The sequence below is a fragment of the Lissotriton vulgaris genome, chromosome 5 (genome assembly GCF_964263255.1).
Source record: "Lissotriton vulgaris chromosome 5, aLisVul1.2, whole genome shotgun sequence".
In the NCBI taxonomy this organism is placed as follows: domain Eukaryota; kingdom Metazoa; phylum Chordata; class Amphibia; order Caudata; family Salamandridae; genus Lissotriton; species Lissotriton vulgaris.
In genome coordinates, this window is record NC_141693.1 from 683507019 (window position 1) to 683533235 (window position 26217).

At 42.2% G+C, this 26217-nt stretch overlaps 1 protein-coding gene across 1 annotated transcript in view; it reads left to right on the forward strand.

The window, feature by feature from the left end:
• The window catches only part of CDH23 (cadherin related 23), a 2828172-nt gene that overhangs the window by 66307 nt on the left and 2735648 nt on the right, over nucleotides 1-26217 (forward strand). Inside the window, exons 2-3 of the mRNA XM_086919477.1 lie at nucleotides 2950-3092; nucleotides 3259-3401. Of these exons, the coding sequence (XP_086775603.1) occupies nucleotides 2950-3092; nucleotides 3259-3401 (286 nt within the window). The remainder of the gene's footprint in view (nucleotides 1-2949; nucleotides 3093-3258; nucleotides 3402-26217) is intronic.

Sequence of the window (26217 nt, forward strand, 5' to 3'; positions counted from 1 at the left end):
GAGTACCAGGCCATATAAAACCTGTTTTTATGCAATCTTTTTTCCTTTAAGGAAACCAGGGTGCATTTAAAACACAAAGTTAGCTTATTTGTAAAATGTTTAACACATGGAAGTTGTCCTTGTGCCAGTGAATACCCCCAACCAAGTTGTTTTTTTTTTATTATCTAAGGGGAAGAGGTCACAAGGGGGACCCTTACCTTTTGCAAATGCATACCTCTCCAACTCAGAGTTGGCAATTTTTCAGTTTTGTGACTAAATTTCAGTCGCAAAGAATATACATGATACCAACTTGGTATTTGGAAGGGGCGCCAACAGTGCACCCCTTCCAAATACCAGATCGTTATAGGTTTGTAGTCCCATTTTGTGAGTGGGTAGAAATTAGAGGCTCCTAACATGGGGATAGTACATTCGGTACATTTTATAATGGTCTCACACACCTAATCAGGGTGTTTGGAACGGTTAAAATGCTTCGTATAAGCCCCAGCGTACGGCTAGTACAAGAGGAACCACTTTTTTTGGATGATCTGTACGTTTGAATGTTTAGTCTCTGCTGCTATTAAAACACCTGATAGAATGTTACAGTAAAGATGATGGCCAAACAAAGTAGAACCTGCTGATGAGAAGGAACCGGAAAGGGGAAAACAAACAAAGGTTCGAAGCCGTTTTATGTTTGAACTAGATGCAGCTGTGTGATTCCGAAAAAGTGAAACTGTTTCCGGGGATTCATGGGCAAAAAAACAGGAAATGAATACCAGAGTGCACAATTTAGTGAAATTCATCATTTAATGCTTTCAATGAAAATGTTTCAAGTTAAATTCTTCGTTAATGGGCCTCTGGTAAAGCCCTCTTTCTTATTTTAGCAGGTGTAATCTCAGAGAAAAGATACATTTGTTGAGCTTTTCTCGTGCTAAACCTATTATTTGTAACTTTTCTCCTGTAGTATACAAATTTGGCAAGTTTCATAAAGCATTGAATGACTTGAAAATTGCAACATAAAGCCCCTCAATTTCATACAGTCCTAGAAATAGTGAAGAACAACTAAAGATATAACCTTTCATGGGGATCGAGCTAGGCTCTTCAAATCACCTGCCTATTTGTACACAGTCCTATTTTGTGGTGAGCAAAATTGCATATTATATCTAAAAAAACTATGAAAAACATTAAAAAGCTGCAACAATCGATACAAGTTGGGGTTTCTCATGAAAATGTGGATTTTTAAAAGTATGTGGTACGCATGTGTGATTTTTGATGAGTCATTTTTGGAGTAAAGCTGACTCAGGTATGCGCTCACATGCAAATTTATTGCGAGATACTACAGGAAAGTTTTTTCAAAGTACTTGCAAATAAAAGTTATGAAAGGTTTTTCTTGCCTAGAAAATGCTTGTGCTTTACCGGGGGCAACCCATACTCATAAGAGAAAACTCTACAAGATTGAAGGCTTAGGAAAAGCAGTGGACTCCATGAACCACAGGAAGGCCGATAAACAGTACCTCCATGACAATATGTTTGCATACTATAAACTTTGAATACTCCTACTCCACTGAGGGTGCTTTTCACTTGTATTTCAACAACACACCATGATCTGCAAATATTTTTGGATATAGCTATGACCTGCGAATGCTTCGCAAACCAATTTTCTAATAACGCACTTTATGGTACAGTTTTTTTAAATAACAGAGGGGCATATTACCGAGGTGTGCGTTGCAAAACGCACAATGCACATCTCCGTATCGCTGGCTATCGCCGGATTTCATCGCCTAGTTAGCGCGAAATTATCAATGCGCATCAGGCAGGCAATTAGAAATCCGGCGATAGTCGGCTATATGGCACATTAGCGCATGAAAACAAACGTTGTTTTCATGCGCTAATGTGGGCCTTGATAATATGGGGGGGTGGATTCAGCTTTATGATTCACACCCCCATGTTAACAATGCCTAACGCCTGGTCGGAGCAGGCATTGGGAGACCTGCGATAAATGAGTTTATCGCAGGTTTTTGCCACCCAACGCCTTCCTTGGTAATAGGGTGTTCCCACCTCCAAGCACATTTTACATGTGGTTGGACGTGGGAACGCCCACTTTGCATGTCATTAGCGATGTTTATCGCCGACATGCAAAGTGGGCTCGGCCCAGGCTTTAAAGTGCCCTTGCTAATAGGGCTGTAGCTGTATCGCCGCTTTCTCGGCACAATTCGCAGAGAAAGCGGCGATACTAGCCCTTGATAATATGCCCCTGTACTCGTTAAAAGTCCAGTTCAAAAAAGTTAAAACATTGATTAATGGCTGACCACGTAATGCACATGTATGTAAAAGCAGGACTTATGCTTACTCTATTACTTCTATCTTGCACTCCTTGAGTTTTATACTAAGATATCTATGTTTTAGAATAAACCGCCACATAAATTGAGTGCCCCCGTATTGTTAAGTAGGTTTGGAGGCATAATATTTATATCGACATTTCCTCTGTATGCCTGTCTTGATAACGTTGTGGTTGCCAATATTGTGGAGGTGATATAACAAAGATCATTATGATTGACCTCTATATTGGGACATATAACTGTGGAGGGGCAATGGAGTCGAGAATACATTTTGTCCAGATAATCAGTGGTCTGTGGGGTACACTTTGTTGGAGTCAGTCACCTGTTGTAAGGTGCGTTGCTGTACCAGATGTAGTGTCCTGCTGGACACGTTCTAGTGTTCAGCCTTGTGTTTGCACCCCACACCATACACCCTCCCATCACAGGCGTCACCCGTCGAGGCCGTTTCACTGGAGCGAAAACCCAGCAGGTATCTAAAAGTGCCACTTTAATGCCAGCATTGCATAACCTCTCTTCTTTTCATCCTGGCATCACTGGCTGGTGGCAGGTGAACACAGGCTGCCTTTAATTGCGCAGATCCAGCCTTTTCAAGATAGCAATAAAAGTGCCTCTTTAATTATTGTTCCCTCGAAAGGTCACTGCCAATTGATTGGGGACAAAGAGACTTGGAAGAAGAGGGAGACGCTCTTAGTGCTCTCTGCCTGCTGTTTAGGATTCAGAAATCGCAAGATTTGTCACCAATAATAATTCTCTACAAAGGCGTGAACAAGTCTTTTAGTAATGAGAGCTTTGCTGACAGCTGGTAATAGCCACAGTTCCGTTTCTCCCATCTCGACATCTTATTTGTAGGGATATGTGTTTTCGCTGCTGTACAATACGATGGTTTTAATGTATGATCTCTCCCTTGTGACATTAATGGTTCCCTCCCTCTCCCCTTCCTCAGGCTCCTCAGTGACGCAGCTGCTCGCCCGGGATCTGGACGATGACATACTGGTCTACGGAGTGGTGGGGGAAGAAGCCCGAAGATTCTTTGCTGTGGAGAGTGATACAGGGGTGGTCTGGCTCAGGCAGCCCCTGGATAGAGAGGTATCTAATTTGAAAACTACCAATCAAATATGAAATGTGGTGCTCACTTCATGGGCAATTCCAAGATTCATCGAAGCAACTCAATTGTAACCAATGGAAATGAAGTGAATTGCATTTGTAACGAGGCAACTTTCCTTACTATGTTTACGTTAATGATGATGTTTTCATTACAAAACGAGATACCTAGAGCATGCGTTTCCTGAGACTATATATATGTATCGCTGTGATAGCTTCTTCTTTTGTTAACCACAGAGCTGTCTCCTTTGATGAAGTTTATATACGCACTCAAAGTAACATAAACACGTCTTAAATGTTCTGCCTGATACTTGCAGAACTACCGTTTTTAGGCCCAAAATGTCAATGCAGCTGTCTCTTTCTAATTCCTTTTTAGGATTTTAAACAAAACAATATCACAAATACATCAAAGCTAAATTATTTATAATTCATAAAATAGTTAAAACATACTTGTTAAGAAGCATTTTTCCTAAAAATTAATCGCCTTTATTCCGTAACCGAAAGGCACATTTAAAAAAAGTACCAACTGAAGAGCACAACATGGGAGCCAATCCGGTATTTGTAAAGTGCAAACTAATCACCCCTTAGGGTCTCAAGGTGCTGGGAGCCGTCGGGGAGATTGAGGAAGCTATTGCCCAGAGTCACATGGTGCTGAGCTGAGCTGCCACCAGTGCCGGGGATCAAACTGTGAGCCCCACCCTCCAGAGTGAGCTGTTCCAGCCATAGTGCTACCCCTCTCTCCAAGTAGATAACATACATAAGAAGCAAAGTGCTAGTCTAGACTGATAAAATCCATTGATTTTAAATTGATATTAAAAATGTGTACCTGGGAAAATACTTACAAATAAAAATGTGCCATAGACTGAAGCAAGACCTCATCACAGGGACAAATTAAAATAGACGCTGAGTTATATTGGCCAAGGGAAAAACCCAGATGACTCCCAGCAGGGTCAGTGCACCACATCCTTTCCCAGGTATTCTTCACCAAATCTACATAGTGTTCTGTGCCATGACAGATTTGGATCATGACATTTTCCCTAACAGTAGGTTTTTTATATTCTTACTCATCAGGATGCCCTACAATGAGACGTAAATGCATTTTTGACACCTTCACCCTTAGCTATCAATTGAGGGGAAGTAAACAATTCAGGCCTGCCCACTGCTTTAGTGATACCGTTTCTATAGTTTAGCCATTCAATTTTATGATCCCACTTCAAGCTAGACAGTCAGTAATTACCATATCATTAAAGCTAGACCACTGCAACGGGAATGTATGATGTTACAAAGCATACATTTACAACGCATGCACTTACAACGCAGTTTTTACATCGCAACATCCACTACAATGCATTCCATTGCATCGCCTGACACTACATCCCATTTTAAAAAACTACCTTTACAACGCATTCCATTACATAGCATACTACCTTTACAACGCATACCATTACAACGCACACCATTACATTGCATTTAACACCTTGACTGCTAGCGGTTTTCCCGCTGTGTGCTGGGATTTCGAAAATCCCGAGTAACATGACGAGCTCAGCTCGTCATCAGCATACGAGCGCCGTAGCTGATGACGAGCTGAACTCGTCATCAGCATCGAAGGGGTTAAGGTACGTATTGGATATTATAGGTGTAAAACCTACATGCAACAGTAGGGTAAGTGTTGGATAGTGTAGGGTTTAAAATTACTATTCTAACTCCAAGGGGTGCAACAGTAGGATAAAAGTTGGATAGTGTAGGGGTACTAGGCGATGTAGTGTCATGCATTGTAATTATATGCGTTGTAATGCCCGCATTGTAGTGACATGCATTGTAAAGGATGTTGCGATGTAATGACTGCGTAGTAAGTGTAGTGTGATATAATGACTGCGTTGTAAAGGTTGTTTCCCCTCTAGCGGCCGGTACAGGTAAGCGCAGTTAGGCTGGGGTGGGGCATAGTGGGAAGGGGGGAAGCTGACAAACAATGGAATGGTTATAATAATAATTAAAAAAATAATACCTATTCCGTCATCTGTCGGCTTCCCCCCCTGGTGTGTGCTGTCCCTGCCCGCCTGACCCTGCTTACCTGTGCTGGCTAGCCTGCTCTTTTACCCAAATAGAGATCCAGAGGAGAAATTGTACTAATGTAATAGAGTGAAGGAATCTGAGGTCCAGATCCTCAGTTATACAAAAATGTGGACGAGATGGTGGGTGTCCTAACAGTTGCCAACAGACGCGGTTTTCCTCTTGTTGTAGTTTAGCACATTTTTGGTAGCCCCAGATAGCTGCCCCATAGGATAAGACTAGGAAGCACTTGGCGTTTATAAATTTCCACAAGAGGGAGCACCGGTTTGTTTCTACCTTTCTGGCTAAGTAAAAAATCACCCCCACAGATTGATTAATGCAGAGGCACGCAAGATACAAAATGACCAAGAGCTCGGTCGGTTAAGTCACCCCCAAATGCAAGAAATCATTCACTCTTGTGATAGGATACACCTTGATAGTGATTTGCCTGACCTTATGATTTTGATTATCACAGATCATGTTATGTGTTTTAGAGATGTTAGTTTCGAAATTTGGGTTATCCATGAACTTAACAAACTTATCAACAAGGTTTCTCAAACCATCAGGGGTGGGCAATTAAAACAGCATCACCTGCACATAGCTGTGTTGAAACAACCTTGGATCCTACCTTTGGCAAGTCCTTGCCATTGGCTATCAAAAAATCACTCAGCCCAGAATAAAAAGTTAAACTGTTAAACAGACCTTTTTACTTACGATGTACTTGGAGAGGAATTTCGATCCACCTCCTTCATCTGGTGCCTTTTTTGAACCAGACAGTTGCAGCCATTAGTCAGAAACGTTATTAATCACTACCTAAGCCTAGATTGCACTCTTAATGGACTCTACTGGCTTTTAGGGCTATCTTTCCATCTCCAATGGAGTGCTTGCATTAATCTGCAGCAAAGCGTGCAACTATAGCACCTTTTGTTCCTCCTTTTCCACTTGTTTCACGTATTCTTCTCCCCTGCCCCTTCCTGTTTTCCCTGTGTACTCCTCATTCCTCCTGCCCCTCCAATTCCTCTTGTTCCCCCACCTGCCACCCTCTACAATCTCCCTCACTCCTTCGCGTGTGTGCTCCTTGTTCTATCGGCCTGGCTCTCTCCCGTAATTCCCCCAACCCCGTCTTCCTTCTCCTCTCGCCTTCCCTCTCCTCTCTCCTTCCCTGGGTACTGTCCGGGGCATCATGCCATCAGAGGTATCTATGCTGTATCTATCCTCACCCACTACCACTTGTGCTGAGCACATTTATTTTTCATAAAGCATTTACCAATATTTACCAAATATTCATCAACGCATGTTCATTTTATGAAGTACGCTGTTTTTGTGCAATATGTACTACCTGTTGTTTTGTAAAAACTTGCTACATTACGCTTTATGTGTTCCGAGTCTGTGAGGTGTCTATTTTTTCCTCTGCTAGTTTACATTTGCTGTGCTTTTAAACATTATACATTTGCGATCCTTTTAGGTAATACTGCTATCCAATTTCTGTGGTTTGTGAGGGATTTGGATGCAGGGGTGTATCTGTTTCAATCATCCAACAAACCCTCTTGTTACTACCGCCTACAATTCTCTCCCATCAGCTTCTCTTAAGTGTCAGTATTTTTAGGTCTGGCCTGAGCCAGCGCATGCACTTCCCTGGTGAGACATTTAGTGAGTGGGCTTTAAAAAGCTGACCACAGCTTTTTGTGTGGCATAGAGCGTGCGGTTACGCTCACAGTAACGCGCATTCTTCGCATCGCTCAATCAAGCGCCATCTGGCTTTCCTCTCTGCCTTTAGCCGTCGCTCTCCCTCAGAGCCTCCTCTCCGCCCCCTCCCCTGCTGCTCTTTTACACCAGTCACCTCACGTGCTCTCTTTTCTGCCCTCTGTCGCAAGCTCACTCCTGTACCTTTTAATCTTCTTGCTGTCCCTCAGTGCCACCTCATTTGCACCCTTCCACATTGCTCTTCCACACCACCCACTCATGTGCCCTCCCTCGCCAGCCCCCTATTGTGCGTTGATCTCCGTTCACTTCCCAAAACCTCCTTGTTTGCCCCTTTCTTTTCTCGCCAGCCTCCGCGTGCATCTTTCTCTGCCCTCATGAGCTCTCCCCCACCTGCCTGCTCCCGTGCCCTCTACCCCCGCCCTCCCACTCGAGCTACTTGAAATGCCTCTTCTCCTTCCCCATGCTCTGTCACAAGACTTTGCCCCCCCTGCAGTGTCCTCTCTACCAGCCTCCTCCTTTCCGCGCTCATCATCCTCTCCCATGTCGTACTCTATACTCCCACTGCTCTCCCTCACTAGCCGCTTCTTTTCCATTTACCTCATCCACTGGTTTTCTTCAGTAGCCTTTTCCCGGATCCCTCCTTTTGCACTAACCCAGACCTCCCGGTATCTATCCCTCTCCAGCTGTCTACTTTAACCTTCACCCGCCTCTTGTGCACTCTCTCCTTTGTGGCTCCCCCTAGCAACCCTCCTAACCAGTCCGTGTCAGTACCCATTTTTATCTCTCGCCTCAAACCGCTCTCCCTCACAAACTTCGTTAGGACCTCCTACCCTCCACCTGCTCTCTAATGTGCCCCTCTCCCCCTTGCCTCCATCACGTTCACCGTGGTAGAACCATCTATTCGCTGACTCCGCCCACCTCAACACGCCCTCAACTTCACGCCCCTTCACTCTATAACCAGGTGTTCATTTTCATCATTTTACCAGTAGTCTCTCCCCTGGTCTCCTCCACCAGACCCTTGTGGCCCTGTTTACCCCTAGTCTCTTTGATACCTGTCATGCCCTCCTCCTCTCCATTTCTTCAGCCCCCTCATCTTTTGAACACTTGCATTCAGGGGTGGATTTCGCCGAATATTTTCTGCCCCATTTTATTTTCATACTTCCCCTTTTACCCCCCTTCCATCTGCCCCCTTCACCAATTTAGCTCCCTCCTGATTTCTTTACATGCACCTGTCTTTTGTTATCTCTGTCTCTTTGCTCCTCTCACTTTTCTTCTCTCCTCAATTTTTACCATTCCTCCCCTCTTTCAATAATGTCTCCATTGTCTCTTAACTCACTCCTCCTGACCCCTTACCGCCCCCACTTCCTTCATCTCCCATTATACCTTCCCCTCTCACTCCTCCACATTTTGTACCATTCCCACCTCAATCTTTGCCTTTATTTGTGTCTATCCTTGAGTCCCCCCCACACTCTTTTGCCTCCTCACTCTTTTCTATATCTCTGTACGCTCCTCTATACTCCTCTCTTCTTTAGCTCTCTGTGGCTCTCCCTCCACCACCATTCTGTTACCACCTCCTCTGTGTTTATCCCACTTTCTTTCTTGTCGCTCTCTATCGTTCTCCGCCTGTGTGCCTTACTCTTTGACCCAACACTTGTTCCGCCCAATCATGCTCCCTCTTTTTTACAACCTACACGTGTCCAGTTTCCTGTTGTCGCACTCCCTCCTTTGCCTGCATTCTCTCTCCTCCTTTCTGGCAAACCTTCTCCAGCAGTTTTACATCTGTATTCTCTCACTTCCACCTCTTTTCTTGGATTGATTTCCCTTTACATCCTCAATTAATGCCCCCATATGCCTTCCCCTCACCCTCACTCCTCCTACCCACTCATGTTAACTCAGTCTTTACTTCCACCCACAAATTCCTACGTCTGCCACGCATTTCTTCTCTTAACCCGTCTCGGCTTCCCTACAACCCCTTAAGGTCTCTCTCACTCCAACAGCCATAGATTCTTTCCTCGCCCACTTCAGAACCCTTAAAGTCCTCGAAACTGCTCCACACTACTCGCGTATCCCTCACCCTGAAAATGTATTCTAACCCTCTTCCATATCTTCCCTCCCACACCCCCTTTCGCTGCCCTCCCGTACTCATTTGTCTCCGACACCAACATTCTTTGAGTCATATCTTGCCTCCACAGCCCTCAGTAGGTCCCCATCTCACTTCCACGCCCTTCATACGCTCCTTCCCTCGTGCATTCATGCCCTCCTTATACTAACCGCCCCATCCTCACCATGATAATTCAGTCTCCCTTATTCCTCGTCTCCTCTTTTACCACCTCACCACATCCTTCGTAGCCACACCCATTCATTCCTCACTCACCTTCACCCCTTTACTCTTCATTCCTTGTTCCTTTAGCTGCGTTTGTACAACGAGCATGAAAATGCTCATACAAAAAAGAAAACATAAGTGGACAAGGATTTATCAGTTTGCTAATGTCCACATTTAAGGAATAAATGTATCCCACAATTTACAGCGTAAGCTACACTTTTTTTCTCACGACTATTGTCACACTGCGATCGGTGTAAAGATAGTAAAATATTGAAATAGTATTTGCAGACAAAGGAGTGGAAAGTAGGTGGAAAATTAGCAAAACTTGTTTAAAAGATAACATTTTTAATAAGCATTGGCATAGTCAATAGGTCTCGCCTTTGGAACCTTATAAGTGGATCGCCATGAAACACTTGATGTTGTTGCACCAAGGATATTGTGCTGGATAACTTCAATGCAATATCCTTGGTGCAACAACATCAAATGTTGCATGGCTAAACACTTATAAGGTACAAGGTTTAGCTATGCAACAGCTGATGTTGTTGCACCAAGGATATTGTGCTGCAAAACTAAATACTTAGAAGGTCCCAAAAGAGAGACCTATTGGCTATGCCAATGCTTGTTTTTAACCCTGCTGCTGTCTCAAAAGCACGTTAAAAGTCCTGTGACTGCTCCATGTCCGTCTACTTTCCTGTATGGCACTATGGAACCAGGTTTGCCTTCGATCCCACTTTACCTTGGACACCCTTGCATAACCGAGACTCGAACACAGCAGCGTCTGAGAACTCTAAACTACAACGCAGCCACAATTCTAGCAATATTTATTTGAAGCTCTGCGAACGCACACTTTAGCCTGACCTACAGAAAATAAGCAGAAAGAGCCCCAGCAGTCTTTCAGTCTAGGTGCAGTTTTGCGCAGAAGAGATACAAAAGTCTGATTAGTACTGATACATTGGATTGCTTTTTCCAAAACTTTATCCCACGCTGTTAGAGATGTAATTATGACATGCTATTCATTACACACAAATTGACACACACACAGTTGTCTCAGCTAATTTCTTGCAAATCGAGTGACACGATTAGAATTGGTGACTGCCGTCAAAGGTGCTCAAATTGTGTATATTAGTGTGAAAAATAATTGTAATTAAAACATCCAGGGGAAATGTAAACACCAGTCCCTATATTTGGGATGGACAACAAAGCATATTTTTGGGGAGGGTCCTGTGTATTATCCTGTGGGAGACTTACTAGCTCGGGATGATACCTTTTTTCTGCAATTACCTTGCAGCCACTCGTTCTTCTAAAAGCATGTTTGTTCCTCCTACTGGTTTATTGTTAATTGGTTTTGATCCTCATAGGACCTGCGGTGTCCAAGGCGCTGGGTCCTGGTACCTTCTATCGCAGTGGTTCTTACCCTTTTGACGACCCCCCACTGAATCACTAATAGAGCCCAGGAACCCTCGCTCGCGCAATTTCTGGTTTCAGCTGCAAAATGATATACATAGACAAGTAACCATCAAATACACATTATCACATTTAATTCAAAAATCCAAACATGCAAAAAACGAAATTTTAATCTACTTTTCTTTTTGCTACTGTTTACCAGTGCTTCTTTTGGGCACACACATTGTCCATACTATATTCATTTTGTTCTACTTGCGCAGATTCTTTCCCCCCCAAAAAGGATATTAGCTACATTTTTGCCCTCTAAGTTCAATTTCCTTCACGCATAGCATTTCAAAAATGTCATGTTTGCCGTTGTCCATGGTGCCTTGTTTACCTCTGCCCCCCCCCCCCCCCCCTATTGCGCAGCGCAAGCAAAACACTTAAAAGGTCACAAAGGCAAGACCTATTGGCTATGGCAATGCTTGTTTCTGTTGAGATAAGTATCATATAGAAGTAGTATATTGATTAAAGAACCTGGAGGTATGCAAAGTTCTCTTCTTTCACCGAGATAACACAATGTTCAAGAGAAGTGGCCATTAGATGGTCAGGTGACAAATATTTAAAACAAAACAAAAATAGAAAGCTGGGCACCAATTCTTTCTTAGAAACCCACTGCCCGCGCTGCAGATTACAATGGTTGCTAATAATTTTTGTCTTGTTTTCTTACTTGTTTCTTTCACCACACTCTCTCTGTGACACTCTTGTATTGTTACTACCGAATTCTCCTTTTGTCAATATCTTCCCTCTCTTTTTTTCTCCTTCGTTCTCCTTTTCATTGGGTTCTCTATTTCATTCTGAGTCAAAGTCTCAAGATAAAAAATACTTCTCTTCCCCATAAGTAAGGGCCTATGTCCGCCACCTGCAAGGAAAGGCGCAAATCAAAACACTGGGAGGTACATCAAGAATTGTCTGATGTACCATTCAGGCCTCATTCAGCCATTCAGCAATACTCCAGTTCTAAAGGGGGTAAGACATGTATTCTAACATAGGAGTAGACTGCATGAACCTTTTTGCAGTGAAACCTCCTAAAGTTCAGAAGCACATCTTGCCAGTGTGTGGTATGCCTCTGTCTTAGTCCAAAGAGCTGATCATCAATACTCTTTGAGTATCAAGGTGAAGGTAGTGAAATATGAGAACAACTTAGCTGCTCAAGCATCTCCTTTTGATTACACGTTGCTTCCCCCCATGTATCGCATTATTGATGCCAATAGAGACTGAATTAAAGTGTGTTCTTTCTAAGTATGATTTTGGGCCTGATTTAGAGTTTGGCGGAGGGGTTGTTCGATTACAAAGGTTACAGATATCCCGTCCACCTTATTACAAGTTCCATAGGATAAACCGGACTTATAATAAGGCTGGCGGGAGATCCATCATGTTTATGATACACTGTTGTTAGAAGAAGAATCCCTGCAGGTCCAGAGAACAGCATTTATTTTACAGGGACTACTGAGAGTGAAGTGCTCAGCACCAACTAACGTGTCCCACCTGACCTCCACCAAAATCCTTGCCCCCGTACGTTCCTCTTTCCACCATCAACATTCCACCCATATTGATGTCCCAAACAACTTTCCCCCAAAAATACAGTCCGCAAAACTACCAAAAAAGAAAATGATAGAATGTTTAAAAATGCATATACGTATCACAACTACATGCACATATTTATATTAACAAAGTACAGGGCTGACACAGGAGGGCTACCCCTACAAATAACCATCAAAGTGACTAGGCAGTTTCTTCTCCCTTGCACCACGCTGACCACATACCTCACCTGCCCTAGCACTTCACTGCACATCCACATCACTCTCACTGTTCACCACTTTTGCCCCATTCACTTTCAATACAATATCAGGTTTTCTAAAGCCTATAATGTACCCACATTCCCTACTATCCACAAAACTAGCCTCCCCAACACACCTCTTTATGCTACACAAACTCAAGCAACATAGATTCCACACTCTCCCATCCTTAAGTTTGACAGCAGTTCTAAAAACCTTGAGTACCTTCAATGGTTCCGACCAACCAGATTCACCTTTTTCTACACATACATACCACCCCACAGTTATGGCAGGCATTCTTCTCTGGAGATCTCTTGGTTTGTTTGTGTAACACATTCACTCTCCTTCTCATTTCATGATCCACTTGCACACTACAAAATGCCTCAATTTTATTTTTCAACCACCATGGAACCCTATTGGAAGAAGGCTTCCTTCCTCTTAACAACTAAAAAGCATCCTATCTATCACAGAATGTGGAGTAATTCAGTAAGACAACAACAGATTCTGAAGGGAGGTTTTCCACAGTGAGCCATATTTCAATGCTAATTGAATAGCTTCCTTTGTAACTCTGCTGAAATGTTCTACTTGACCATTACCTTCTGGATGGTACAGTGAAATCTTCACATGTTAAATACCAGAACTCTGCAAAAACACTTTTATTTTCTCTGATGTCAGCTGCATACCATTGTCAGAAACTAGCAATTCAGGAATAACATCCCTTGAAAAACATCCTCCAAAAATTCAATGACACATCTGTGGTCACATTACTCCCAAGCTCACTTCTGGCCACTTCGAATAATAATCAATAAGTACCGTGGTATAAGTCTCCCTAGAAAATAAAGCAGAAAAAGGCACCTTAAAGTCTATGGACAGCTTGCGCCAAGGCCTGTCCAGTAACTCCACTCTTGTCAAGGGTACATTCAAAAGTTTAGCAACCTTGTCACTTGCACTTCACACTCTGCAACTTCTTACCCAACGGGCAACCATGACATCCAAACTTGGCCACCAAAAATTATCGTTAATCTTCCTCCTTGTGCTAGACATTCCTCAGTGTCCTTCATACCCTAGTTTAATAATACTTTCAGGTACTCCATAAGGGGGAACAGTAATGTACCCTCTCAACACAATATCTTTGCACATAGACAATATATCCTTAAACTTCCAAAACACACTACATTCTCTACGTAGTTTACTTTCTCTAGGCCAGCCATCCGATACGTATTCCTTTATAGTACTCAACATCCTTCGTCATCACCCACATCCACACCACTTCTGACAATTCTTGCTCACTTCCACACTGCTCTCATCTACACATCACAACGTCCATATAAGTAAAAGCTACATCATATTCATTCTAACTAGCTACAAATTCATCCTCACCATCAAATGGTAACAGTGATAGCCTACCTGCAACACTTCTATTTTTTCTTTGGCACATACTCAACTTTGTAATGAAACATTTGCAATCTAGATGCCTACCTTGCCAGTTTTGTAGTCAGATTCTAGTCCCTACCTCGTTTCAAAATGTTTGCACTCTGCTGGTGTGTCGTCGGCTGCCGTGCAACTTTCTACATGCTACGCTACGTTTCGCACACCGCTTTCACTTACGGGTCTGAGCTACAGCTGGCGCGGGACGCGAAAGACACGAGGAAGGAAAAGCCAGGAGGCTGCAACATTGGTAATTATCGTTTTCGGGGACAAAATAATGTGAAAGTGAAGGAGAGCTCCCCCCTGCATAGAAATTTCCGAAACACTTATCAAAGTGTGTACCAGGCCATGTGGAGCCCCGGAGGGGCGAGGAAAGCGCCGGTCACTAGCACCCCGGAGGGGGAAAGGAAAAAGCCAGCATGAAAGAAGGCTTGAGGTGTTTCAGCTGAGTATGGAGTTAGTGCAGACAGTAAGGAATAACCTCTGAAAGTTGTTAACACAGCATGCCTGACTGACTACCTACAGCAGAGGTAAGTGATTTTGGAGTGATTTTAGAGTGATTTAAAGTGAATTAAAAACCTCACTAACTTGATTCTGGGAAGATTCTGTGAATACTGAGCGAATTACTGATGAATAGTGCCGGATGGTGATATAGCGGAAGGGATAACCTGTCCTCATAATTATTGGGGGAGCTAAGGATTTATTGTGGATAAAGTGGAGGAGTACTAGTAGTAGAAGGAATCACCAGATGGCTCCAAAGAAGTCAAAAGCAAGTAAAATAAGAAAGGACACCCCTACTCCGAAGAATGAAATAATGTAACAAGACAAGTCTCTTGTAGGAAGCATGGACTGCTGGGATGTGAAAGTTAAGAATGTGCAAAGTAAGACTACTAAGAAGAAATCAATACTTGATAAATCGGCAGGTAGTGGAAAAGGGGGAAGTCTTGTGACAAAATTGATTAAAGACTTTGTAGGTAAACATTTAAAGAAGATACCTACACCCCAAAAAACCCATGCCCATGATATGGATCAACCCTTGACGCAAGAAGTTAGCATTCACTGTGTTTCAAGTATAGAAGAATCCCGGGCTGAACATAGCATTAGTAGCCAATTTGATATTGATCTGGAACCAAGGTTTCCTCGTCCCCAAGGATATTTTCCATGACCGGTGCCGCCAAAGAAGATTATGAGGGCAATTCCTCAAGAGTCCTGCAAGTCCAGAAAGATATTATGGACTCAGAAATAAGGTCTAATCTAGAGGAAATCATGGGGCATTCGATAGTCCAAGGCCCCAAGAGTACAGAAGAGTTAGAGCCAAATAGTACGTTGGGCCTGGACATTTCACCAACTTCTTCAGCTTCAATGTTGGATATAATGTTATTGATGCAAAAACCCTGCAAGGCCTGCTAGAAGTGACATTGTCAAATAATAAAACACTAAATTACCATGAATTGTACTTAAAACAAACCGTAAGCGAACTACAAGGCATCAGAGGTCTAATGCCATCAGTGGTTAGACCCGTACTTGACAGTCCTTCTCAAGGAGGCGAGGGTGATCTAGGGCAAATGAATAACTGCCATGATGTCTATATTTCTAGATGTCCAATGTTAATCAGGAGATGGAGGAACGCCCTTGGTATGGGGGAATTAGCTCATGGTTTCATTCAAAAAGACAAACCTGTCAAAAGGGGAAACAAAAGGGCCTAAAGAAAGGGGGGAAGTGAATGAATCCCTGTGAATTAGCCCATGAAAGAGGGACTCCCCTTCTTAATAGGAGATCAATTAGGGTGACAGAGAGTCCCCAATTTATGAGTCAGGTGGCAATTCGGGGGAAAAGGGTCCAGCAAAAACTCCCTCCCAAAGTGGAACACAAAGTGAAAAAGGTGGTAAATTGGGTAAATATGCAGGAGGAGAAGAAACACCCCGAAAAAGGGAAAAGGAAAACATGGGTACAAGAGTAATTTATTCAGGTGCGAAAAAATGGATATATTTTGAACCAGCTGAAGTAGAGAAGGGGAGGAAAAAGTTAAGAAAGATTATATCACTTAATCGTTCAAAACTCCTTTTCGCTTTCTCAAAATGCCCCAGTCTGAAGGAAATTAAGACAAAAGACTTGAGACAGGTAGGATTCAGCTTAAATAAGAAAGGCACAGAATTTACAAAAGTCAAAGTTTACTCAGGGTTGTTAAAAACTGCAATTTTAAAAGTCGAAAAAGAAATGCTGAAGGAAGGATTAAGATTAATAACAGAAATTGAATTAGATAGAGAAAACCAACAAAACTGTGCCTTTCTGAATTGCCATGCGGGTTTGGGGAAAAGGCAGGCAAGAATGATATTAGGGGCACATGAGGAAAGAGCTAATATTAATATAGTTGTCGATAACAACAAGCTAAGAAATAACTGGGATAATTGGAGCTCAGAAGGAAGCCCCACAAGTACATCTGTTTGGGGCATGAACGAGTCGTGTAGCCTTTTTGAGAATGATTAGGGAAGTGGGTTGTCACATAGTACAAACATTATTTCATGGAATATAAATGGGCTGATAGGGCAAACAAAGATTGAGAGCATAAATTTGGCCTCCAGCAGGCAGATATTATTTGTCTGCAGGAAACTTGGTTATGCGACAACACCCAGTCAATCGAAGGCTTTGTACAACATCATAAACCAGCCAGTAAAAAAAGATTTGGTCGACCTTCCGGGGGGATTATGACTCTTATGTCTACTAGAATGGTTTAAAAAGTGAAATCTATTACTACAACATGTAAATGGGTGTTGGTTAGTTAGCTAACCTTTCGTGTGACTGAAATGCCAAATGAACGTTTGGTTCTGGTGAATACTTACATACAATGGGGCTCTCAAGAGGAATACGAAAAGGAAATGGGTCTGTTTAAGGAGGATTTGAACTTGGTGTGTGATAAATATGGGAATGATCTGCTAATTATTACGGGGGATTTTAACCACAAATTAAATGCTAAAAAATTAGATCCTTGGCTAAAAGAAATTGTAAAAGCATTTGAGTTAATACCAGCACTGTTCCCCACTTGTACTATGACTAAACGTGATGAAGCCTTAGGGAAATTCTTGGGTTCAAAGGGGTTAATCAGTGTAAATGGTAGAGTAGACTCTGATCGTCCGGCAAAGCAGACGTTTAGAAAAGGAAACCAACACTGCCCCATAGACTATGTGTTCGTGAACGCATGGAACTTTGATAGGGTAAAGAAATTTATAGTAACCCAGCGAGAGGAAAGTGACCATAATGCCCTATATTATGAATTAACGAGGGGGCCTTTAAAATGTTGTGAAAGAGTTCTCCCTCAGACTATGTCATATACAAAATGCCTGACCACAAAACTAACAGATGAATGTTTAGCTACACTAGCAAGCTTCCAACAGAATGTAACCTTGAAGGAAGTTGCTGATCGGAAGGTTTCATGGTTTGAGGATAAAATGAATCAGATTGTACAATGCCTGAGAGTTGACCTGAAAAGGAAGGAAATGGAAGTTAAAAACAAAAGATCATCTCTTAGAAAGCAAGTTAGTTGATTCGACCCTGTGTGCAGGGTTAAAAAGGATAATAAGGAGAGTAGAAAGGTCTCTACGGTTAAGGTATGATCAAGAGGGTCTAACTAAACTAAACAAATTAAGGAAAGAATACAAAATGTTGGTAAGGACTAAGTAGAGAACTTTTAAAGAAAAATGTTGGGAGAATCTACTGGAAAAAATAGAAACAAAAAATGTGAAAGGGTTCTGGAAGCTGTAACCCTGAGCTGTGCAGTCGACGAGGCAGGATGGGAGTAGCACTTAGGTCAATTATATATGCCCAGTAATGAGCCAGTAATAAGTAAGGGTAGGGTGCTTAAGGGTAGGGATGTAAAAGGGCTAAATTTCATCCTTCTCAGTAGAAAAATTGAAGGAAATATTCAGGAAGCTAAAAGTAACTTGAGCTGCTGGCCCAGATAATCTGCCTGCTGTGAAAATTAAAATACAGCTAGACTGGTGGGCTCAAAGTTAGTGGGAAGCATGTATCCTGTTTGTTGTATGCAGACAACTTAGTAATATTAGACCAAACAGAGTTGGGTCTGCCAAGAAAGTTAAATGCGTTCATGACATATTATGTTTCCAAATGCCTTACAGTTAATATGGATAAAACAAAAAATTCTGTGCTTCGGTAAGAGAATTTGATTGGACTTTGGGGCAAATGAAGTTAGAGATTGCAACCAGTATAAATATCTTGGGATATGTTTTGACAAGTCTCTAAAATGGACTACACACCTGGAGGCCCAGAAAGTTAAAGCCCTAGCCTCTGTTTATGGGCTGAAAAATGTCAATAGTAGCTACGGTGACATGTCCCATAGACCACTGTTGAAGTCATTCAATGCAATGATTCCCCCACAAATGCAGTATGGTGCAGAACTATTATGCTTATGAAGGAAAAGCAGCTGGAACAGAGAAGAAGAGAAATGTTTAAAAGCATTATTGTCACTACCCAGCTCATCAATGCTACAGTCAATTAGGTTAGAGTTGAATGTGACTTCGTGGGATATCCAGGTACAAGTAGGTTTGCTAAGATTCTGGAAACGTCTGGGAAAAGGAGAGGAGATGAAAGTGTCACGATGGTGTTTGGAGGAGATTCAGAAGAGTGAACTTAAGTGGGCGAAAGAAATAAGAATGAAACTGTACTCCATCTGTGATAAATTAAAAGTGGGAATGGACCCTCAGTCCCTGCATATTGCCAAATCAAAGAGTGAGCTTAAACTCCGAGGGAAAGAATTGTCCAAATTAAATGACATGGAGTATTTGTTAAAAAAAAGAATCTGTGCAACCCTTGATAAATAGCTGGAGGAAATGAACATTGGTATCCCTATCCAGACACCCTGCCAAACCTGGGGCTTAGAATGGAGCTTTTAAGAGTGAGAATTGGGATTAACCCAGCTCAGTCAAACGACAAAATGAAAAAGGAATGGTTGGGTCTAGATGGCAGTTGTACATGCAGGATTGGTACGAAATGCAATTATCTATGAATAGATTGCCAAAAATTAGTAGTCCAACGAAAAAAGTTTTTACACCCGATATTTGTAAAATATAGTATTGGCTCCCGTCTGCAAGCAATTGAGCTCCTCACAGACATGTATCACCTTGATATTGCCATTGCGGTGGAAAAGTTTATCCAGGCTGTTAAAAGGTTGTTCATGTAATAGGAAATGGTGTATCTGATCGAGGAATGAGGAATAGAAAATCAAGTTTTATTCTTTTAATATCTTAAAACAGGTTTTAGAGAAGCCCATCGTTTTATAGGATGTTTGAATGTTTTTTAGTTGTTGTATGAAATTGTTTTAATATAACTGTGATGGAGGATATGGAACTTCAGTGTCCTTAAGGGAACAAGATGTAGTTTTAGTAATAATTTTAAGAATTTTAAAATAATTGTGTATTTTCCTAGTTTAAAGATTAACGATCTAAATAAACTTTATTTTTTGACTTGACTTGAAAATGTTAACCAGCGGTTTATGGCAAGTGCAGATTTTGAACTTCCTCCCCCATCCATATAATCAGAACTGTTCCACTGTCGGCATGGCTATAAGCAGCTCCTTCTCAAAACTATGTGACTATGCTCCATTTGGAACCGTGCGAGAAGCGTATGCCACAGTCCATTCTGCCCAATTTATTTTGCCAGATAAAACCACACCAACTTCATAACAACTGACATCAACAGATATTACACACTCCACCTCCTATGACAAATGAGCTTAAACAAGGGGCAAGCAATATTTTATTCTTAATTGCATTGAAACCTTTTGTTCGCTCTTGGGATCAGCGACATTTCACATTTTTCTTCAATAAGGCCTGCAAATGCTCTACCTTAGTGAAAAGATTTCTAAAAACCGTGAATATAATTCTGTCAGCTCTAAAAAGGACCTCAATTGATCTGTATTTTTGGGTTCAGGGCATTACCCATTGCTTCACCGTGGCTGATTTTATGTCAAATTCTTTCCATGGTTATCACATGACCTAAATATTCAACTTGATGCTTCCCAAAAATACACTTCTCTTTTTTCACTGTCAAACCATTCTCCATGAGTGCTAACAAGACCATTTCTACAGGGTAGTACGCTCGCAGCTGGGCAATAAAAGTCGACCACAAGTAGCGGGGTGGTATAGCGCTACATGTAGGACAGCTAGAACCTCTCTGGGGTTGGCTATCAAGAGCAATGACCCAGCCGCCGTTAGGGAAGCAAGGCGGAACTACAAGTCCAGTGTATTTATAGCCAAGAAGCAATGGGACGAGCAGCACTGGCAGGATCTTAAAACTGCTAGTTCTGCCAAAGACTCCAGATTATTCTGGAACATTGTTAAGTGGGGGAAAGGGGGTTTTCCAGAACCTCCCTCTAACCATGTTTCCCAGAGTAGCTGGCTGGACTATTTCGGGCCCCAATACAGGTGCCGTCCGGAGGATATGAATAGGGAGTCTGTGGCCACTGCTATATTTTAAGCTCCTTCTTTCACCAACGTGGATGTGCTAATGGCCCTGGATACAGTCACACGGGGCAAGGCTCCAGGCCCAGACGGGGTACCTGCGGATGTTTTTCTCCATGAGAAACCACGCTGGGGCAAGTACATTTTGAATTTGGCTAATGCAGTAGCACTAGGGGCACCGGTACCAAAGTCTTGGCTGGAGGCGGTAATAATCCCTGTATATAAAAAAGGGGACAAAACCTCACCAGGGAATTACAGGCCATCAGCCTTATAGACACAGTACAGAAGGTCGTAGGCAAAATGGCCCTGGCAAAAATCATGACCTGGGAGGAAGAAAATAATGTTCTATCTTCTTATCAAGCAGGCTTTCGTAAACTGACCAGCACGACAGACCAGATTTTTCGGTTTACGCTGCTACATTGGAAGACAGTGCAGTTGGCAAAGGGCAGTTTTTATGCTGCCTTTATAGATTTACGTGCAGCTTTCGACTTAGTCCCTCACTCCCTGCATTGGGAAGTCCTAGCTGAGATGGGCATGCCACTTGAAACCCTATCGCTAGTGATGAGACTCCATGAGTCAAATTCCGCAAGGATCCAGTGGGGGAGACATGGGCAAGTAACTGACGAGTTCCCGGTAGAACGGGGGGTACAACAAGGCTGCGCTATGGGCCGATTATTTTCTCCCTTTACATTAATGGAGTAGTGGAGCGTATGTTGTCTGCCTCTGTAGATGCTCCAACTTTAGATGGTGTGAAAACGCCAAACCTACTACGACACGCTCATACTATCTAAAACCCCCAGCGGCCTGCAGCGTGCCTTAAACATTTTCAAGGGTTTTGCACTGATCATGGGCTTGAAGTAAATGTAGCTAAAACGAAGCTCATGACATTTAACCCCCACTCCAGCTTCAGAGGGAATTTCTTCATGGATGGCCAAAAGGTAGAAATGGTCTCGGACTTTGTTTACTTGGGTATCCATATAGCTAAGGGCGTAAAGTGGGGGAAACACACAGAAATGGCGACTCTCAAATTCCGCCAAAACACCGGTGTTATAAGTGCTGAACACAGAAGGTCTTTGACTAAACCTATTGCGCCAGCATTACAAGTATATGAGGCGAGAGCCATTAGCTCGGCGCTTTATGGCGCAGAGCTCTGGGGTTATGGCAATCTAGTCCCACTAACGCTCACCGAGAACAAATTCCTTCGAAATCTTGTCGGCCTTCCTAAAAGCACACCCATGAAGCCTCTGCTTTGCGAGCTAGGCAGGAAAGCCATCTCAGATATGGCTAGACTAAGACCCATTTTATATTGGCGGCGCATCTGGGTCACCCCCGAATTCACCCACTACGCAAGGGGCTTTCTGGATGTAATTAACTGCAACAAGTTCCATACGATAGGCTGGCTAGGGGATTTGTGCAGAATGCTAGGGATTTTAGATATGAGCGAGATATGGGAGAAACAAGAGGAGGCCCAGTTCCCGACAAAAGCAACCATAAAAACAAAGTACTGGGACATGGTTGAACGCCGGGACTGGAATGATGCAGACCCTTCTACCCTGGAGGGATTATATCTGGAGATAAAGACTTACCCTTCTCTTGAGCTCTATTGGGATATTATAACCAAACCGCAGGACAGGAATCTATATTTCCAGCTTAGAGTGGGGTCTCTCCCAATAAGATCACTAACTGGAAGATGGGTAGAGGGTAATTCTCATGTCTGTCCAGCTTGTAAATCCAGCACTGAGACCATTGCCCATTTACTTTTCGTGTGTGGGGCTTACTCAGTCCCCGACGTGTCTGGCTGAGGGCTATCTGCAAACAGCTAGGCATGAGGGAGAGTGATGTGACCCTAAGGTTTATCCGCACTAGTTCTCTGCCAAATATTGCTGTGGCAGTTGCTAAATTTTTTACATAAATCCTGCAAAATTTCCTTCAATCTCTCTTTATAATTCAAGGGTATATTCTAAATTATTGTCTAATTGGCGCACAAAACAATTGTATGTTTGAACCATTACATTTTGACCAAGTGACCACCAAACACACAGGGAAACTCATTATTTAAATCTATACAATCTACATCTACCTCATTTTTAATTTGTATGACATCAAGCACTGAATATAAGGCGGGTTAACGCAAGGATTTATTTTTATACCTAGCTACATTATGTGAGGTCAATCCAAAATCATAGTCCTCTTGGTAGCCACATAAACCTTGCCGTAGTACCTTCTGGAACCAAATTCTAGATTTGTCAACATAAACGCCTGCATGGGAAGCCTATGGCCAGAATAACTATCTATGCTGGCATCAGATTCACACAATTCCCTAGCATACCATAGCCTGTCAAACATGTCCTTGTTACCAAGCGGACAAATCAACCAAGTTTCAGTTTGTATTCCATCTATGCTTACTCTACAGCTGGGAACTTTCAGAGTTTTCTTTCCCTGACCCATCAGATTATCCTGTACACTCAACACAAGTCCAAGCCTACTCACTTCCTCATCCTCAACATCTTTGCAATACTATTAACTCTCCTACGTACACTATTACACACTCTGCTAAACCGACCTTCTTGCACATACTTGGCTACTGCAGGACACATTTTAGAATTAGTCAAATAGCTACTCAACCAGCACCTATAACATATCAACCCCTTTCCAGCAGAACACATCATTTCAGTACTTTAAGTTTCTGTCATTATTATTTTGCAAATAATGTACTTCCCTTCACCAACAACACACACAGAAATAGCATTTCACTTTCTTTACCCACAGCTTTTATACATATTTTTCTGACACTTCTGTGCTTCTAGCAATATCCACTGCTTAGTCATACGACATATGTTAAAAGTCAATGCCGGGAAATCAAGATAAGACAAACTTCCGCTGGAAAACAGAAGAGCCCATGAACTAGCTCCTCTACGACTGGATCACACTGCCAGCCCACTTCATGCTATCCTTGTCACTATTGTTGAAAAGAAGGATCCACACAGGTAGTCAGTACAGGCTTGACTGAGAGCAACGCACTCAGAACCAACTGACGTTTCCCAACCGACCTCTATCAGAATCCTTGCCCCATTCATTCCACATTCCACCACCACCATCACCCAGACTGATGTTCCACAACTAAACCGGCCACCAACTCTAAACCAGGTCTAAATACTTAAGTCTAATTGGAGAATACAATAAGTGACCCGCCAGACTGATATTTTTTGAGCTGGACATACATTTCTGAGATGTTGAGGTGTGTAGAAATATTCTATGGGAAAATAAAATTAAAGAAAATAAATAAGTACCTTTTCTCTTTTCTTTGTGATGTTTCTTGTTGCTTCACTGTATGCATTTTATCACCTTAATCTGATTGCAGGTAGAAATATAAAATCTATCAGCAGTTTTTAAAATGTCTTTGCCCGCTATTAAAACATTTAAAAAAACCGTGAAAATGAGTATGGTACATTTCTGGGATATCCCTAGTTAGAGCTATTTATTACTTTTTAGTGCCAAGGATTCCAACTGTGGTAAAAAAGATTAATGGTAAGATATTTAAGTCCACATTACAAACACTCATTTCTGCCGAAAATAGTATTACGAGGAATGTGGTAAGCAACCTTGCATCTGCTATGACTGCATTTGAAATTACTGAAGGTAATACAGGGGACTATTTCTTTAGTTGAAATATTCAGGAACTTCCCCTTGCAAAAAGCCCTGGATTTGAGGAACAATGTGTGGAAATGTGTTTGGTAATGCTAGTTTCTGGTATTTTTCCCCCTGTATAGGTTATGTATATGGGATTACCCATGTTATTCTGCAACCCAGAATTACAGATAGCCACAGTGTTTGTAATTAACACTAGGCCATAACTGTTGTAATCTAGACAGTTACTGGGGTGTTCTGATTACTTTAGTAGTGCCAAACCAAGGGTCGTGGCCTTCTTTAGCAGCCTTTTAAATAAACCTTTGTCAAAAAGAGTCAGGGTACATGAAATTATAGTGGACTTTCAATATTTGTGTCAAAAAAGATTGCTAGGAATAATTTTTAAGGAGACTGGTGAATTTGTTCCAAATTTAGACAACAACAAATTAGTGTATTTTGAGAGATTTTAATTATTCTCAGCCACTAGTAAACACTCTGAATAAACTTCGATCCATTTAGCAGTCAGTAATTTCACAGAAGGGACCGACCACATACTTGTCAGTTTTAGGACAGAAGGATCAGTCCAGACTGGATTGATAGGCTGTGAATCCTCTGAAGGGGAACTCCAATAATCACAGCCTTTTTCTTGCTTTGTCTTGCCTATTCAGTACAGCATGGCTTCCTACAGCACAGTGGGCTCGTAACCCATTGCTGGACATACCAACGGCACTAAAACAGTGAAACCAAAGTGATGGATGGAAATGCTCATCTCGATTTTATTCATTCTGTACCTTTACAGAGGTTGTTGCTGACACTTAAATACTATTCAAAGTACATCAGTCTGCATTACATTTTGCACTGCAACTATTTGTAGCAAAATATTTCACGATGACAAACATCAAGAAAGTAATGAGTGATATAGATTCAGTGGCAGAAAAAATGAAAGTGCATAAAATTCCCATATTTTCCATATTTTTCTGGAGACATTGATGATTTCTTCTGAGAGCTTAGATGCACCTCATATCCTTCTCTTCAGTAATTCATACTTAAATGTCTATGCATCTCTTTTGATATTATTCAGTTTTGCAACTCTTCCAATGATTTTAGATAGGAAAATATTTCAAAACAATTGCATCGGGCTCCTCATCAAAGTCTTTGTTACAGTATGCTGGGAATTTACAAGGTTGGTCTCTTTACCTTACCAAATTGCATCTCATCCTTTAGTAGTAGAGATGTAAATAATAAAGCTACTGTTCGTAGAGTGGTAAAATCAAACCATAAATCCAACTGAAACTCCACCCCTGACATACCAATCACCCAACTAGCAGGAGAGCTATCTGACGAATCTCCTCTTCATTTGACTCTTACATTGATCCCCGGTCAACCCCTAACGCCTTTCATGCCTTGCCTGCTCATCCAAACTCTACACGCAGCGACCATACCCCCTTCACATGAAGCACCCCCTCTCATGTTAGCACCTCTTAAGGCCATCCCTCACATTTACACTGATCCACCTACTACCCTCCTTACTCAACTAACCCTGTCAAAAACTAATAATGATATCCCCACTCAACTTGATATCTAGATCTCAACGCAACCAGGCTATAATGGAGGAACTACCACTATAAGGGAACACACACCCACACACTTAACTAAGTGTCCTAACCAGGACAGGACCGCTTGATTAAATGAGTTAACCATAGGCCTAGCCCATCTCAAGGATGAAATGCAAAATCTATCTTCAATCACCAATGAACTCCTAAACTCTAATAAAGCCCCTAGTGCCACAGTGAACCAAATTAGTCCGCAAACCAGCAGATTCTTTGCCACAAATCCACACCCAGACTATACAATATGGAGTAAAATACCCTTCCCCAACAACCCGGATTGTCCTATGAGGGCAATGGATGGACTATCTGACAATGACTTACATGACCTTCTCATTTCATATACCAGTCATAATGACAGCAGCAAGT